Source organism: Vicugna pacos, chromosome 25 (genome assembly GCF_048564905.1).
Source record: "Vicugna pacos chromosome 25, VicPac4, whole genome shotgun sequence".
Taxonomy (NCBI): domain Eukaryota; kingdom Metazoa; phylum Chordata; class Mammalia; order Artiodactyla; family Camelidae; genus Vicugna; species Vicugna pacos.
Genome location: NC_133011.1, coordinates 34,027,896 through 34,043,862, shown reverse-complemented (window position 1 = coordinate 34,043,862; position 15,967 = coordinate 34,027,896). Strand labels below are relative to the sequence as shown.

The 15,967-nt window shown below is 49.4% G+C and overlaps 1 protein-coding gene across 3 annotated transcripts in view; it reads left to right on the top strand.

Moving 5' to 3' along the window:
- Nucleotides 1-15,967, top strand: part of ZFAT (zinc finger and AT-hook domain containing) — a 136,518-nt gene that overhangs the window by 16,672 nt on the left and 103,879 nt on the right. For all 3 annotated transcript variants that reach the window (XM_015242409.3, XM_072949753.1, XM_072949754.1), the window contains exon 2: nt 6,757-6,933. In XM_015242409.3, coding sequence (XP_015097895.3) covers nt 6,757-6,933 — 177 coding nt within the window. The remainder of the gene's footprint in view (nt 1-6,756; nt 6,934-15,967) is intronic.

Here is a 15,967-nt window from a genome sequence, read left to right as displayed (position 1 = left end):
TTTTTTTGCCACCATGTCTATTTTTAAAGCTTTCTTTTTTAGAGAAGTTTTCGGTTTTCAACAGAATTGAGAGGAAGTTACAGCGATTGCCCAGATACCCTCTGCCCCACGTGCAGCCTCCCCCATTACAACATGTACCCCATATGGTGCACTTGTTGCAGTTGGAGAACCTACGTTGACACGTCTCTGTCATCGTCACCTGAAGTCCGTGTTTACATCAAGCCTCACTCTTGCTGCTGTGCGGTCTGTGGGTTTGGACAAATATGTATGTCATGAATCCATTGTATGATATCATCCTGAATGTTTCCACCACCCTCAAAACCCTGTGTGCTCTGCCTGTTCATCCTCTGCCTCCCACCCTACCCACCTCTAAGCTTGGCCACCTTTTTACTGTCTTTAAACTTTTTGTTGGAGATCTTGTTACTGTCTCCACAGTTGTGCCTTTTCCAGAATGTCATATATCTGGAATCATACAGTGCGTAGCCTTTTCAGACTAGCTTCTTCCACCTAGTAATATGCACTTAAGTTTCCTCCATGTCTTTCCATGGCTTGACAGCAAATTTTAAGAGTCTTACGCTCTACCGACTGAGCTAGCCGGGCACCACAAATCTCTTTTTAGTGATGAATAATATTCCATTGTCTGGATGAACCACAGTTTATTTATCCATTCACCTACTGAAGGGCATCTTGGTTGCTTCCAAGTCTTGACAATCCTGAACAAAGCTGCTATAAACCTTTTTTTTTTGCAGGTTTTTGTGCGGACATAAGTTTTCAACTCCTCTGAACAGATACCAAGGAGCATGATTGCAGGTTTATATGGTGAGAGTATGTTTAGTTCTGTAAGAAACCAGCAAACTGTCTGTGCCGCTGTGTGTCCGCACAAGCAGCGTGTGAGAGGAGCCACAGCATTTGAACGCGCCCGTGTGCGCTGGGATGCTTAGGCCGTGCGGGGACTGCCGCGTCCCGACAGCCCCGTATCCAGCGCCTGCCGGCTTCTGCCGCGCCTGCCCGTCACCTCCCCACCTGGAGGGCCTCGGCACCTTCCTGCCACTTCCTCGCTTACCTCCAGCCTGCCCTGTTTGGTTTTCCGCAGCTTTCAGTGGGATGCAGCCCATTTCGGGGTGTGGCTGGGAGTCCGTGTCTCCGAGCAGGTCCCGACAGCTCTCCTTCGGCATCCTGGTCTCCGATTTCGGGCCGGGCTGGGTGGGCAGGCAGGCTCTAATGTAGGAGAACCGCGCGCTTTCGTTGCTTTGAAGGAGGAAGCGTGGGCTGAGGAACCGGGTGGCCCGCGCCTTCTCCCTCTTCCCCCGGGGCCTCCAGCACCTGTCTGTTCCCGGTGACTCTGAGCTGCTGTGTGTGTGTGTGTGACTCCTGCATCCTTAAGCCCCGCCTGGAAGGCACCGGAGGGTGGGCCTTTTGCCCAGGGCTGCCCGCTCCAGCCCTGCCTGCTGTGAGTGAAGGAGTCAGTGGCTTGCCCTTCGGCACGCAGCCAGTCAGGGGCTGGGGTCCCGGACTCGTGCCACCCAGTCCCGGCTGTCCCCGTGAGACCTCTCAGATGTTGAGGCCGTTTCTGACATCGCTTCTGTTAGAAAACGTATCTTGAGTTTTTGCTCAGGGTCCCTGAGACCCTTCATGTCAGTGACACCAGATACCTCCTCTCCTGCCTTCTGTGCGGGGGGCTCTGGGGGCGGCAGTGGGTGTGTGTGCGTCCCTCCCTCCCTGTGATGCACAGTGAGAGCTCTGTGCTCAGGGATGCTGTCTGTCTCAGAAGGATGGTGGACGATGTCTCCACTCCACGTGCTCCTGGCCTTCTCTGTCCATTTACTCGAGGGCCTGAGCTTTTGACAGGGTCCCCTCAGGAGCAGGCCAGCTCCAGCTGACATGAGGGCTGCCCGTTGCCAAAGGAAGGGGCAGGAGGCCCAGCCACCTCACAGTTGTGATCTGTTGGCTCCCAGTGACCCTCCCCAGAGTCAAAGGGGCCCAACCACCCTCCGGGACCTGTAAGCCCATCGAGTTCATGACCTTCTGGGAACAGTGGCCCTCTTTCCTCTCTGGTCCCCATGCAGGGGTGAGCAGGTGGGAGGTCAGGTCACAGACAGGACCTGGCTGCTCCTGGCCAGGAGTATTTGCAAATCAGAGCTCAGAAATGAGGACTTGTTTATGCAGTTATTTTAAGATTTTCCTTTTAATAATGTGGCGTAGCTGGTTAAAAGCTGGCAAAAAAAACTCATAGAAATCGAATGCTCAGACCCCAAACTTCTGTGGTTTTCCTTATGCTGAACATGCCATTTCCCCTTTGAATCCTTTGGATAAGGACGAGTGCACAGTAATTGAACCTAAAAATGCATCCAAATTATAGCATCTTCATCAGAATTAGCTGACAACATAATTATGATTATATTTCAGGGTACAAGATGCATTTTTTCACGTTAGTCCATGACAGAAAATGAAAAGAGCTGCTCTGTTGTTATTTTGGTAGATCAACAACTCGTAGTATTTAGGGGATGCAGCCGGGGCGGACACTTTCTCTGCATGTTTTGGCACTTGGCTGTTTGTACACTGCTGGATGAGCATCTTTAAAGAGCACATGGTTTCTCGCGTTGTTAGAGGCCTGGGGGGCATTCACGGATCATGTCCCAGAGGGAGCACTGCCGGGGCTTCCGAACAGCCTGCTCTTAAACACAAGATAGCGCTGTTGGTAGCAAAACAGAGCCCAGCCACTGGCACCGCTCGGGGTCCTGCCGGCTGTTGTGTAGCTGTGTTCTCTTCCTGACCCGGGAAGGTCCACCAGGCACAGTGGAGACCCTGGGCCTGGGTCAGGTAAAGCTGGGTCCCGCCTTGACCCTGCACTTCCTGGCGGTGTGGCCGAGGGGCAGGCAGCCTCTCTGAACCCCTGTCCCATACCCGTAGGACGGGGAGGATGTGCCCTGGCCAGCAGGTGGGCGGGGGGCATGAGGTCATGTTGTAGCCGGTGGCCTGGAGCCCACGCCTGGTGCACGCTGGAGTCTGGGTACTTTTCCCAGAGCCGCTAGTCCAGCCCCTGGTTGCCTTTTAAGGTCCATTCATGCCTCCTCCCGGAAACCTTCTGAGCACTTGAGCCAAGGGTTGCTGCCTTCCCCCTGCCCACGTGTCTGTGATCTGCAGCACGCGTCTTGGCTCGCCCGCTCCTTGAAGGCCCCCCGTGCCAGGCTGGGGGCCTCAGCCTCTGACCAGAGGCCGCCATCTGGAGCCGCCGGCCCTCATCACTCAGAACTGGGTCCTCGCCGCTGTGTTTTCCCTTACCTTGCTTCTCAGGAGCGCCAGCGGTCTTTCTGGTGTTTAGCATTCATCTAGGCTCATTGTGGGAAATCTCTAAGTGACAACAACAACAAAAAAAGAGTCCCGCAGTCAGGATTTTGGTGTGTTTCCTTCAGCCTGGCCGTCTGTTCGTCCATCCACCCACTCGTAAATAACGTCTCTCCCTTAGTCATGAAGTCACATGCGTGCCAAGCAGTGGTGTGTCCCACCCTACAGAACTGAGCGTTTGTTATGGGCATCTTCTGTGCCATTCAGGGTCCTGTGAAAATGCGATTTTCAGTGGCTCCATGGAGTTTATCCCGGGCATTGGGCTGTGATCTGCCTGCTGCAGAGCACACAGTGGGTTCTTGGAACGTGCCATCACAACTAACCTCGGTGCCAAGCATCTTTGTGCACCGTCCTCGGTGGCATTTTGGGTGACTCTGAAGGCAGGATCTCGACATGTAGAACCACTGACGGGAAGTCTTGAGCGAGCGTCTCCGAGGCCGACCTCTGGCTCACCCGTGCCGCAGGAACGGTGCTGAGAGCCAGGCTCCCCGGAACCTGGTTTCTGTGATCGCAGCCCAGATCCTGGCCCCATCTCAGTCTCCACCGCATACTGAGCACTCCATTAATGTGACATTCATCCTCAATCACGTGTGCTTGTCTCCGCCTGCACCCTGGGGACTCCAGACCTGGAGCGGGACACGCAGTGGTCATTTGGGAAATGTGCTGATTGACAGCAGGTGGCCAAAGCCAGGTGCCGCCCTGGGTCCCTCAGGCCTTCGGGCAGTGTCGGGTCAGTTACTGCTGTCTCCAGCGCTTTGTGATGTGTAGATGCAAAAGCAGTTTTATCTGTTTGGCCCCCAGACAGTGCTTGGTGTGCCTGTGAACTAGAAGGCCCTTCGCAGTAACCCTCCGATGCCCAGGAGTTCGGCTCTGTTACGTGTCAGAGTTCCCTTTCTCCTGGAAGCGTTAACGGAGTCAGGGATACTTCCAGGTCCGCTGCGGGGTAGTTTCAGTAAGACCCCTAAGATGCAGTTGTTCTGTGGTGGGGTGGTGGCCTCCTCTGTAGCGGGACCTGACTCACCTCTGCATCCGCAGTGCCTTTGGGGAGGCTACCCCATGGCCGCTGCTCTGTGGACACGGAAACGACTGAGAAGGACACTGACACACGATCTGGGGCTTGTGCTTTCTGTAATGATTCTCGTTTCAGGCGTGGTCGGCTACAGTGATCAGCATTTTAGCTCTAACTGGGAGGCACTCAGCTCACGGTCTAGCCAGATGTGGCCCATGGCAAAGGCAGGGGGCAGAGGGTCTGGGCTTTGACTTGGGAAGATTGCTCCTCCCCTCTCAGCCTCAGTTTCCTCACCTGTGGAATGGGGATTACAAACCCCTTTAGCCTAAATTGTACGGTCATTGTAGGATCAGCAGGAAGCATGTTGAAAATGACACGGCCTCTTATAAAGGAAACAGTACCCCTGCACTCTCCTCTTGTTCTGGATGCATTTGGGGCTCCTTAGCAATAAAGCATTTCTTGAAAAGAAATAAAATATCGATCGACAGTATTCATGAGAAATTTTCATTGATGAAACAATGTTCTGCTTTGTTAAATTTCTGTTTCTTGTGTTATTTGGTAGGAAAGAATTCTCTTAGGTCATTACTCCACCTGCTTGTTACTGGAGAAACCCTTTCTTTCAACGCAGAGAGGGTCTCGTTTCTGTGACTCTGGTGCCCTGGGGGGCTCTGTCCTCACTGGGGCAACGTCGTGCTGGCCTCCTGCCTTCCTTTCTCATCTCGTTTCTGGCCTTGCTGTGAAGAGGAGAAAAGTGGGGTCGGGGAGAGTGAGGGAGTGGAGATCGAGAGAGATTTTTGTTGAGTTTCGTTCTGAGATGGGAGTAACAGGAGCACGCAGGCAGAGACCAGGAAGGAGGGAAGAATCGATGATCTGAGGAGAGAAGCAAAAGTTGCTGGATTGACATCACCGAGAAGGTGGGAGAGGTAGGGGTTCAGAGCACACAGGCCATTGCATTGCCCTTTGTGCAGTGTCTTCCGGGGTGAGGCCGTGGGAGCAGTGTTCCCAGGTGCAGGCACTAAGGATGCACTGTCTTTAGAAAATATAGAAGCAGTAACTGTGTTAAAATGTTGGTTTGCCTTTTGCCATTTCTAAACAACGTCCCTGCCCGCACCGGGGCGGACCACTCCCGCTGCTCCCCACGCCACACGCACACAGCCTCAGTGCCGCACTGGGCCCACCCGCCTCCAACAGGAGCTGCCAGGGGGAGGTGAGGCTGCAGGTGGAAGGACAGGTGAGGCGGAGGGAGCTCGTGGAGCTGTCTTCTGGCTGCTTCAGGTGAAATAGGGAGCAAGGTCGTCGGCTGACAGTGAGGGTAGGGGTGAGGAGAGGGGAAGAGGGCTGTATCTGTTCACACTGACAGATGGTCAGTGGCCTAGAGCCCTTGTCTGATTCCTGGGCCGAGCTCAGAGTCCCTGTGAGGCTGGTGAAGGCGGGGGTCAGGGAGCTGGGCCGCGCGGGCGCAGATTTTCAGCTGCTGCAGCTGCAGGGTCAGAGCACATGGTGGGTGGAGGGTTGGATTGAATCAGGGAGTGGTTTACCAAGTGCCTGCTGTGTTCCCCTGCAGAGTAGGCACGGTACCTGCCCTTCGATTCAGCTCTGCAACCTGGAGATCATCACCACTGCTCCCAGGTCAGCCAACTTTGCCACATTTAGGGGCTGGAGTTGAAGTTTGCCCTTCAACACCATCATACCCATTCTTCCCTTCAGTGTAAATGTGAAAAAAAATCTAGCTTTTGTTATTGGATCCTAAATTTAATATTCCTATATGTGCCTATAATTATTTTATCAGACTCAAAAATTAGGTGTCCCCTCCATATGTCTTCTTGCCTAGCATAACAGGATGAACATAACGGACTGTTAGTGAATGTGAACGAGGATAATACTTTAAATAGGAACAAAGTGACTTGAAGAAGCAACAGACTCCCATCCTTGTTCTCGGTTCCTGTGCCAGCCAGCGAAGGGTGTGCTGGCTCCTGAGAAATGCAGTTTTGGTCATTTCCTCCTTGCACCTAATTTGAATGGGTCTCACTAGGCTAATTCACGTTGTCAACGCCATTCACTCACTTGAAGGTTGGATGAATTTTCAGGTTCCATATTCGGTTTTCACTTTGCCATGTTGGTACTGAATCTTGGCTCTTGAGTAGATTCGGGTAACAGGGAGGTCCATCGTAGACACGACCCAGGAGGACTGAGGATCTGAAATCCTGAAGGAAGAGTTTCCTGGCAGCCAGGGCCACCTGGAGTTAGCGGTGAGCTGCGCGGCCGCGTGGCGTCTGCGAGGGGGACACCGTTGGTTGGAGTCTGGCGACTCAGAAGAGCAGCTTTAGTATTTTCCTTTGGCAATTAGATGTAATCATTGTTTTGGTGAAATAACATATTTTGCTTTTTTCTTTTCTTTGCAGAAAACACAGCCATCTTCATGTGCAAATGTTGTAACCTTTTCTCACCAAGTCAGTCGGAGCTCCTCTCCCACGTTTCTGAGAAGCACACCGAAGAAGGAGTTAATGTGGATGAGATCGTCATTCCCCTCAGGCCTCTGAGCACCCCTGAACCCACCAACCCAGGCAGAAGCGGAGATGGTAAGGGGGCTGGGGCGCAGGGTGTGGGGTGCGGGCGCCACGCCCGCGGGTGTGCCTGTCAGCGATGAAGGTGCTGATTCGCTCTCAGATGCTTTGACTCTGATTCTCTGTCTGGCTGGCCTAGAGACCCAGAAGATCCGAGTTTCCAACCAGAAGTCACGAGAACTTCTAGTTACAGATCTGCTCAAATAAGACTGTGTCTTTGACGTCCCTGTACCCGGTCCCCGTAGGTGCTTCTCCAGTGCCTGATTGTCGGATGGATGGATGGGTGAATGAATGAATGAATGAGAGGACGTGGCACCATCTAGCAGGGTAGAGAGCATGAGCTTGCGGTCAGACAGGCGTGGGTTTAATCAGTTCCAGCACCTACTAGCTGTGTTACCTGAGTAAATGACATGACTTCTCTGAGCCTCACTTCGCTTCTCTGAAAAATGAAGATCGATCTGCTTGTCTCCAGGGGGGCTGTAAGGATTACGTCAAAGAATATAGTGACTGCACCAAGGATGATGCCTGGTACAGAGAAGACAGTATAGGGAAGCTGTTACGATCACACACGTCATGAATAAATGCGTGTAGTCTTAGGGGCAGCATTGCTGGACCGATCACGTATCCCTGAAACAAGGAATTCATGTCGCCAAACTTTGGTTCACACCATCCCTCAGGTTCACAGTCAATGTTGGGAGTGAGGTAGGTCTCGTCTGCAGGGTCCAGACGTCTCCCACGGCATGCTGTCAGACGCCCCAGGTGGAGGATTAGGGAAACCATCCAGGCGCTGTGATTAGGTCCCCGCAGACAGAGAAGACACACGGTACAGGAGGAACAGCTGCAAATAAGAGACCGAAAAAGCCCCCCACCCTCCCAACCGAAAAAAAAAAAAAACCCCAAAACAAAAAAGCAAAGCTACTATAAGATGAGAGGTAACGGCCAGTCTTCTGTGCAGAAGGTCTGTGGCTGTGAATGTCCTGCCGCAGGATTCATTAGCCACCCTAATAATCCAATGCCTCTTTCCCGGGAATACTTAGAGTGGCGTTTCTAAACAGGCTGGCTTATTGATCATCTGGCTGACACCGTTAACAAGGAGCGGCTCCAGACGAAGAGCGGTTTGGTTCATGAGCCCCTCCGGCCGCGCCCAGGGTGCCCAGAGAAATGTGCCTGACGGAGGACTGAGTCTTTGGCAAGTTAGGAGCCCTTCGCCCCGTTACTGTTAGTGGCCTGAAGTGAAAACTAAGAGAATCCAGCCTCTGAAAGTAGCAACAGCAAGTGAGGGGCAGGTCGTGTTTGCCCTGTCACCGCTGACACGGGTGGGCTGCCCGCAGCGCTCCTCCGCCCCAGCCCAGCCCTGGGGCCAGTCTGTCCTCTCCCCCGAGAGGGAGCAGGGGAGGTGGCAGGTTGCACACGGTCACATCTCAGCCTTTGCTCTCTGCTTTGAGGAGGAGGCGGGGGGGGGGGCGGGGGCAGATAGTTGTCAGGCACTGAGAATCTGTCAAATAACCCCATTAGAAAATGGGCAAAAGGCCTGAATAGACCTTTTCCCACAGAAGACACATAAATGGCCAACAGGTATGTAGAAGGTGCTTGACATCACTAATCCCCAGGGAGACACAAGTCAGTGCCCCTGTGAGCTGTCAGCCCACACCTGTCAGAATGGCTGTGGCCGAAAAGACAAGCGGTAGGAAGTGCTGGCGAGGGGACAAGAGGGAACCCCGTGCACTGTTGGTGGGGACGTAAATTGGTACAGCCACTGTGGAAAGCGGGAGAGAGGTTCCCTAAAACATGAAAAATGGAACGACCACATGAGCCAGCAGCTCCCCTTCTGGGCACATGTTCAAAGGAAATGATATCAGGATCTCAGAGATACCCACACGCTATGCCCACTGCAGCATTCAATCCCCCCTCATCTGTGGTTTTTCTTTCCGTGGTTTCAGTTACCCTTGGTCAACTTTAGTCTAAAAATATTAAATAGAAAATTCCAGAAATAAGCAATTCATAAATTATAAATTGAGGGCTGTTCTCATTCTGTCCCACCCCAGATCCTCACCCATCAATATCCAGCCATAGACATTGTCCTGGCTCTGTGACTCAGGATCACCCGGGGTAGGTGGTCCTTCTTCTGATGTATTGTTGGCAAGTCAGTAGTAGCTGAACACGCATCACAGTGCCTGCCATGCACCTCACTCCATCTCATCACACAGGCATTTTATCATCTCATGTCATCACAAGAAGAAGGGCAAGTCAGTGCAGTAAGATATTCTGAGAGAGAGCAAGAGAGAAAAACTACACTTACGTAACCTTTATTATAGTCTATTGTTATAATTATTCTCTTGTATTCCTAGTGATTGTGGTTAATCCCTTACTGTGCCTAATTAATAAACTTTATCGTAGACATACATGCATCGGTGAAAACATAAGATAAAGGGTTCAGTACTCTCCGTGGTTTTGGGCATCCACGGGGGCTCTTGGAAAGTATCCCCGCAGATGAGGAAATACCACTCCATTCACAATGGGCAAGATACGGAAGCAACCTGTGTTCATCAAGGGATGAATGGGTGCAGAAAATGTGATCTGCACACATAGAGGAATATTATTCAGCTGTAAAAAATATGGAAACCCTGCCATTTGCAACATGGGTGGACCTGGAGGACATATGCTATATGAAATAAGCTAGACACAGAAAGACAAATGCTGTGTGATCTCACTTACGTATGGAATCTAAAGCAGCCAAATTCACAGAACCAGAGAGCATGACAGTGGTTTCCAGAGGGTGGGGGGGATTGGGAGAAGGTGCTCAAAGCGCACGACGTTTCAGGTTAGGTCCAGGCAGCTGATGTACAGCGTGGGGATCGTAGTTGGCAATACTGTCTTGCATACTTCACGTCTGCCGAGAGAGTAGATCTTAAGTGTTCTCACTACACACACACACAATGGTTATTATGTGAGGTGGTAAATGTGTTTGTTAGCTTGACTGTGGTAAGCATGTCACAGTGTATACATACGTTAAACCATCCTGCACACCTTAAAAAATGATGTAAACCTAAATATGCAGTTTTTATGCATCAATGATGCCTCAGTAAAGGTGGGGGCAGAAAAGAATCTACTTAGTGCCAGGGGCTCAGAGCTCAGCCACCCCTCCCTGTGCTGCCCAGTCTGGGAGTGAGGAAGCCTCGTCCATGCTGTCCCCGTCAGGAGGCTCGAATTCACCACGACCACCTTCCTGCCGAGCGATTAAGGGGCCTTGGCTTTCCAAAGAGTGTAGCTTAGCAGACAGATGGAACCAAAGCTTTGGTCAAGAACTCTGAATGTTTGTATACCCGCCTCTGGGATCGACCATCTATAAACTCCATAAAGCCGATAATCTCTCTTGCAAAATTCACATGGCGGATGGATGCCATATGGATTGACACGCGGAGAACTCAGAGAGGCTGTTACCAAGCTCTTCATTCTTTTTATTCATCCTTGCTTATTAAGATTTTTCTTCCTCCTAAAATGAAATGTGAATAAAGGATAAAATAATCTGAATTTTTCATTTCATGTATCAGTAATAAATGAATCAGTAATAATAAACAGATGGAATTTCACATGGGATTATGTGCGTCAGTGTTGTTTAGGGTACAGCATGTCTGGCTTCTGCCCTCTCTCTCCTCACCGATGTTAGTGGAAGATACCACCTTCGCTCAGGGCGCCGCCCTGAGCTCCTCCCTCTCCCCAGGATCTCGCCCCCATCACCCCACAGACACGTCCCAGTCTGTGCTTCCTGTCTGTGCGCTCCTCTGTCCCTGTCTCCTGCTTGCCAGGGCCTGCCTGAGGAAGGGATTTAGGCTGTCCCAGGTCCTGCCCGGGCCCTGGCTCAGGGTCCATCCCCTTCCTCGTGTGTTGGTGGAAACATCTGTTGTCACTTGTTTTCTTACCACTGGCCTTGCTGCCCCTCTGTCTTCCGGAGGGTATGTTCTGTTCTGCCAGTCACCCCTCACTTGGGAAGCTTCAGTGTCTCCCTTCATCCAACTAAAGTTCCTCAAACTTACCAGACCTGGAAACACTTCTGACCAGCACGAGCCCTCTCACCTCCTCTGCAGTGTCCCTGGCAGCGTGAATCCACCACTGGGGGCTGTTCCTCCTCCTCTGGTACCGCGGGCCTTGTGACAGTGAGCAGACCCTGTGGACCCCAGACCTCTCTCCTCCAGGCTGTGGCACGTGAGCCCATTCCTGTAAAGCTCCCTTCGCTCCTCCAGACGCGCACCGGTGCTTCTCCTGGGCCAAGCGCTGTGTGGGTAAACCCACCAGAGAAGTGACTTCACTCCTTTGTACTTTATTTTTTTTTCAGTTACAAAAGTAATAATGCCTTGCCATGAAAATGTTAGAACAGCATAAAATGAGGAAGGTACATTTCCCTAACTATCCCTCCTAGTTCCTAGAAATGACATTGCCAGCAGCCGAGTAAGCGTGCTCCTAGGCGTTTCTGTATGCGTATGTAAACCTGTGAACTCTGTTGTTGCTTTGTTATTTAATAACAAAAATAAGGTCATGATATATGTTGTGCATCTTTTTTTTTTAATGTCAGTAATATATACTGGATAGCCTTCCACTTACATAATTCCAGTGTGTCTTCTAATTCTTTTTACTGCCTACATTTCCTTCTATGGGTAATTCACAATTTACTTAACCTTTTCTTTCTTGATGACATATAGCTTCTCCGCACCTTTCTGTCACTCTAAACAAGGTCACGGTGAATATTGCTGGAAACACCATTGCACGTTGTGTGTTTATGCTGACTCTGTCCTAGAAGAACTGCTTGTGCAGAGGGTGTGCTCATTTAAAAGTCTGCTAGGTCCTATCACAGTGTTCTTGGAAGAAGTTGTACCAGCTTACATTCTTACCAGGATCTAAGATCTGTTTTTTCAGAACTACATCAACCAAGGATATTAGATTTTAAAGAGTATTTTGCTGATCTGATAGATCAGAAAGTGGTATATCTTTTTAATTTGCATTTTACTGGTCAGTAGTGAGTTTTACCACGCTTCCTGGTTAATGGACATTTCATCTTTTGTGAATTGACATTCAGATCAACTATCCATTTTTCTATTTTTTTTTATTGATTTTTAGAATCTCACTATATAGAGGATGTTAACACTTTTCCTAAAAAAACTATAGAAACTTTAAACCTCACAGTGTTTTATAGTCATTATCTTATGCAGTAAGTGCCCATTTAGATTTACCCACATGCTTCCCCCTCTCCGGCTCCTCAGTCGCCGGCGCTCCGTCCATTCAGCAGGGTTCTTTTCTCTGCTTGTAGAACACTCTTCACGGTTCTCTCGGGGTGGGGCTGCAGGTCAGGGGCTCCCCTGGTTATTGTTTGGCTGTTTTTATTTCATGTTTATTATTGAAATATATTTTTACTGAGTTTGCTCGTATTTTGATGGAGATACTTATTTTGTATTCGTAGATGCTGGTCTGGGGTATTTTTCATGGATGTCTTTGTGTCTGGTTTTGGAATCAGGGTTTTCGTGGCCTCATTGAATCATTTGGAAAGTATTCCCTCCTCTCCTGATTTTTGGAAGATATTTGACGTGTTGGTAGTAATTCTTCTTAGATGTTTGATGGAGTCACCCGTGAAGCTGTTTAGTCCTGGGCCTTTTATTTTGGTGGGGAGATTTCTGATGACTCACTCAGTTTAGTTGCTTGGTACAGGTGTGTTAATATCTTCTGTTTCTTTCTGAATTTTTTTCAGTGGTTTATATCTTTCCAGGAAATCAGTTTCATCAGTTATCTAACTTGTTGGCATGCAGTTGTTCATAGTAGCCCCTTAGAATTGTTTTGATTTTTTAAAAATAAGGTCAGTGGTAATGTTCCCACTTTCTTTCTTGATTTTAGCTATTTGAGCTTTTTCTCTTTTTTTCTGGGTGAGTTTAGCTGAATGTTTGTCAGTTTGTTGGTTTTCTCTTTTGTGTTTCTGTATTCTATTTTCTCCCTTTCCACTCTAATCTTTATTATTTCTGTTCTCTGCTTGCTTTGCGTTTAGTTTGCTTCCGGTTTTTCTAGCTTCTTAGGTTGGAAAGTAGGCTATTGACTTGAAATCTTTTTCCTTTATTTAACTTAGGCATTTATAGCTTTAAATTGCCCCCTCTGCACTGCTTTCATTGCATGCTGTACGTTTTTGGTTGTGTTTTCTTTCTTCTTCTCTTTTTTTCCATCTCAATGTATTTTCTGATTTCCCTGAGGAGTTCTTCCTTGACTCATTCATTATTTAGGAGTGCCATTTAATTCCCATATATTTTTGAATTTCCCAAATTTATTTCTGTGGTTTCTTTCTAATTTCAGTCCTTATAAATGTATTGAGACTTGATTTATGGCCTGTCATGTGGTCTAAGGTAGAGAATGTTCCATGTGCACTTGAGAAGAATTTCTGTTCTGCTGCCGTTGAGTGACATGTTCTATATACACGTGTTAGGTTTTGTTGGTCTTAGTGTCGTTCGCGTCTTCTATTTCCTTGCTGATACCCAGATTTTATAACTGAGGAATAAGTGGTTCAGAGACCAGAGAAGTTAGAACAACACGCGCAAGATGATCTAGTTGGTCAGTTGGAGAGTGAGCTTTGGGCCCAGCGTGCTTGCATGTTCTTGTGCGACTCTGGGTGTAATCAGACTCTTACTACTAAACTTTTTAAAAAAGTTATTTCCTTTTATTAACTAATTTACTTTTGATGTAAGTTCTTCTTGAATACATTTTCTGTGTGTGTGTGTCTGTGTGTACTGGAAGATTAGTTGCCTGTGTAATTTAATTTTAAGGAATATTTCTTAAGACTTTAATTAAACTTATACTGTTAATATGAGAAAATTTCTTCAAAAGTCTTTCGTTAAGAACTCAAAGTCCTTCCTTTCCTCTTTGTGCAAGTCCATAAAATTTGAAACTTCTAGAAGCTTAGTTTCTCTCTAATGATTTCCATTCAAGTTTAACCTTCACAATTCATTTTAAGTTGAGAGATACTTGCAATGGTTTAATTAAACCTTTAACTGAGTAGTAATTGATTTATGATTTCGGTCTCCCTTTATAACGTGAAGGTTCCTAAATCCCTTGGTTTATTTTATAGCCTTTTAATCTCTTTCGCTCATGTAGAAAGTGGTCTGCCAAGGAACCTTTCATTTTTCTCCCTTCTTCCTAATCAAATCTCTGGCTCTGGTCCCAAGAAAAAATTCCCTAATGGACCAAGTTGATTCTCCCTTTTTTGTGTACATATGAGTGCATAAAATCATGTGTGCATGTGAGTGTGTGATTGTGCCTGTGTGTGTGGCTGTGTGTGGTGGGTAAGTGGGGGAGTCTGTGTGTGTGGTGGGTGAGTGTGTGTGGTGTGTGTGTGTGCATACTTGTTCATCCTGATGGAGGCAGGGACATAGGACTTACTTGAGGAGGGATTTACATGGGCCTCTTGAGAGCTGCGTTTGGTTTTTCCATCATCTTCCCCTTTCAGACCTTCGGTAGGAACTCTTCTCTTCTTTTTATGTTTTCCTTCTTGTCCCGTCCCTCCTTGATTTATTCCGTAACTGCACCTGCTACGTGCCTGGGTGCTGTGTGGGTGCTGAGAGGACGGGGCGAGTCCAGGCACTGTTCCTGCTGGGTCTGCCTCCTGGCTGGCGGATGGCCTTTGGACGAAGAGGACTTTTCGGTGCAGCAGGAAGGTGCTTCTCTGGGATTAAGTTTGGGCTGCTGACGAGGGGGAGCAGAGAGTAGTTTGAGGGTAAAAGGAGGTTGGCATCTAACTTTAACTCTCTGTGCGATCTCTTCTGGGCACTCACCACGAGTCAAGGCCTTCTGAGCGTGTGCAGGCATCTGTACGCTGTCCCAGTCGCCGCTGAACCCCGAGCTCTCTAATCTGCCCTGGGAAGCAGCGAGGGGGCCGTGGAAGGAGCACCGTCTTGGGCTCATCCTGGGGCTTCCCTGTCATGACTGTTCTGGCACGTAAGGTGCTTCTGTGTGGATGACAAAAGATGCCTTCGTTCTGGGCCGAGGCGTTATTACAGGCTTGCTCTGGGTGGACGAGCCAGAATGCGCCCAGGGCTGATGCGGGCAGGTCCAGAGCGCAGGGCCCCACCGCGCCCTGTGTGCCTGCGTGGGGCTCAGCCTGCACCCTGGCCACGGAGGCCCCACTGGGGGCTTAGGCAAGTGGCTTTGTTATCTGTTAAAGGGAGATAAGAAAAACAGCTTCTGAGACGCATACATGGTGATACCTAACACCCTAGCCCATGGCGCGTGCGCGCTGCCCTTATAGCCCTCCCGCCTCCCTGTGTGTCCGTCTGCTGTTCAGTCTGGGAGTCGAGTCACACTGGGGCTTGTGGCTGGTGACACTGTCATCCCTTTCCTGCAGAACTCAGAGCACAGGTCAAAGTTTGCTACCTCTGTGCTCTGATGTTAACTGAAATGACAGGGAGGGGAGGCTCACTCACTAAGGCAAATAGATTTGGGTTCAAATAGCAGGTCTGCCACTTGTGTCTTGGGGTGAATTGATTAGTTTTCTTAAGCCTCAGTGTCCTCTGTAGAGCGGGAATTCTCTCAGGGATCTGCTGAGGAGATTCATGGGGGGCTCAGCTGCTGCCTGAGATGCACGTGCCAGGCAGTTACTTGTGGCTCCTGTCTATGTGGCGTTTCCACATTACTGCTGGTAAAACCGCTGGGAGCAGGATTGGGAGTGTTAGGGTTTCAGGATCTTCCTAAATTCTCGACTTGATGTGGCTGGAGATTGAGCTGCAGGGAGAGAGCTAGGCGGCTGGCTTCATCTGCTGTCTTGGGCAGAATGGAATTTGTATGCCCCTAATTCTGTCTTGCTTTTTTCGGTGTGTGAAGTTTCAGAATGAAGAGATTGAGGGAAGAGTGCCTTAATGAACAAGAATGTGTGTACGTAGAGGAATCACACACTCTGACGGTGGACGGGCTGGGAAGGTAATAGTGTCTTCAGAGAGATGTCCAAGTCAGAACACCAGGGACTGCAGCCGTCCGGCCACCCTCCCCTAAGGGCTGTGCTCAGCGTTTTGATGGACTGCTTTCATTA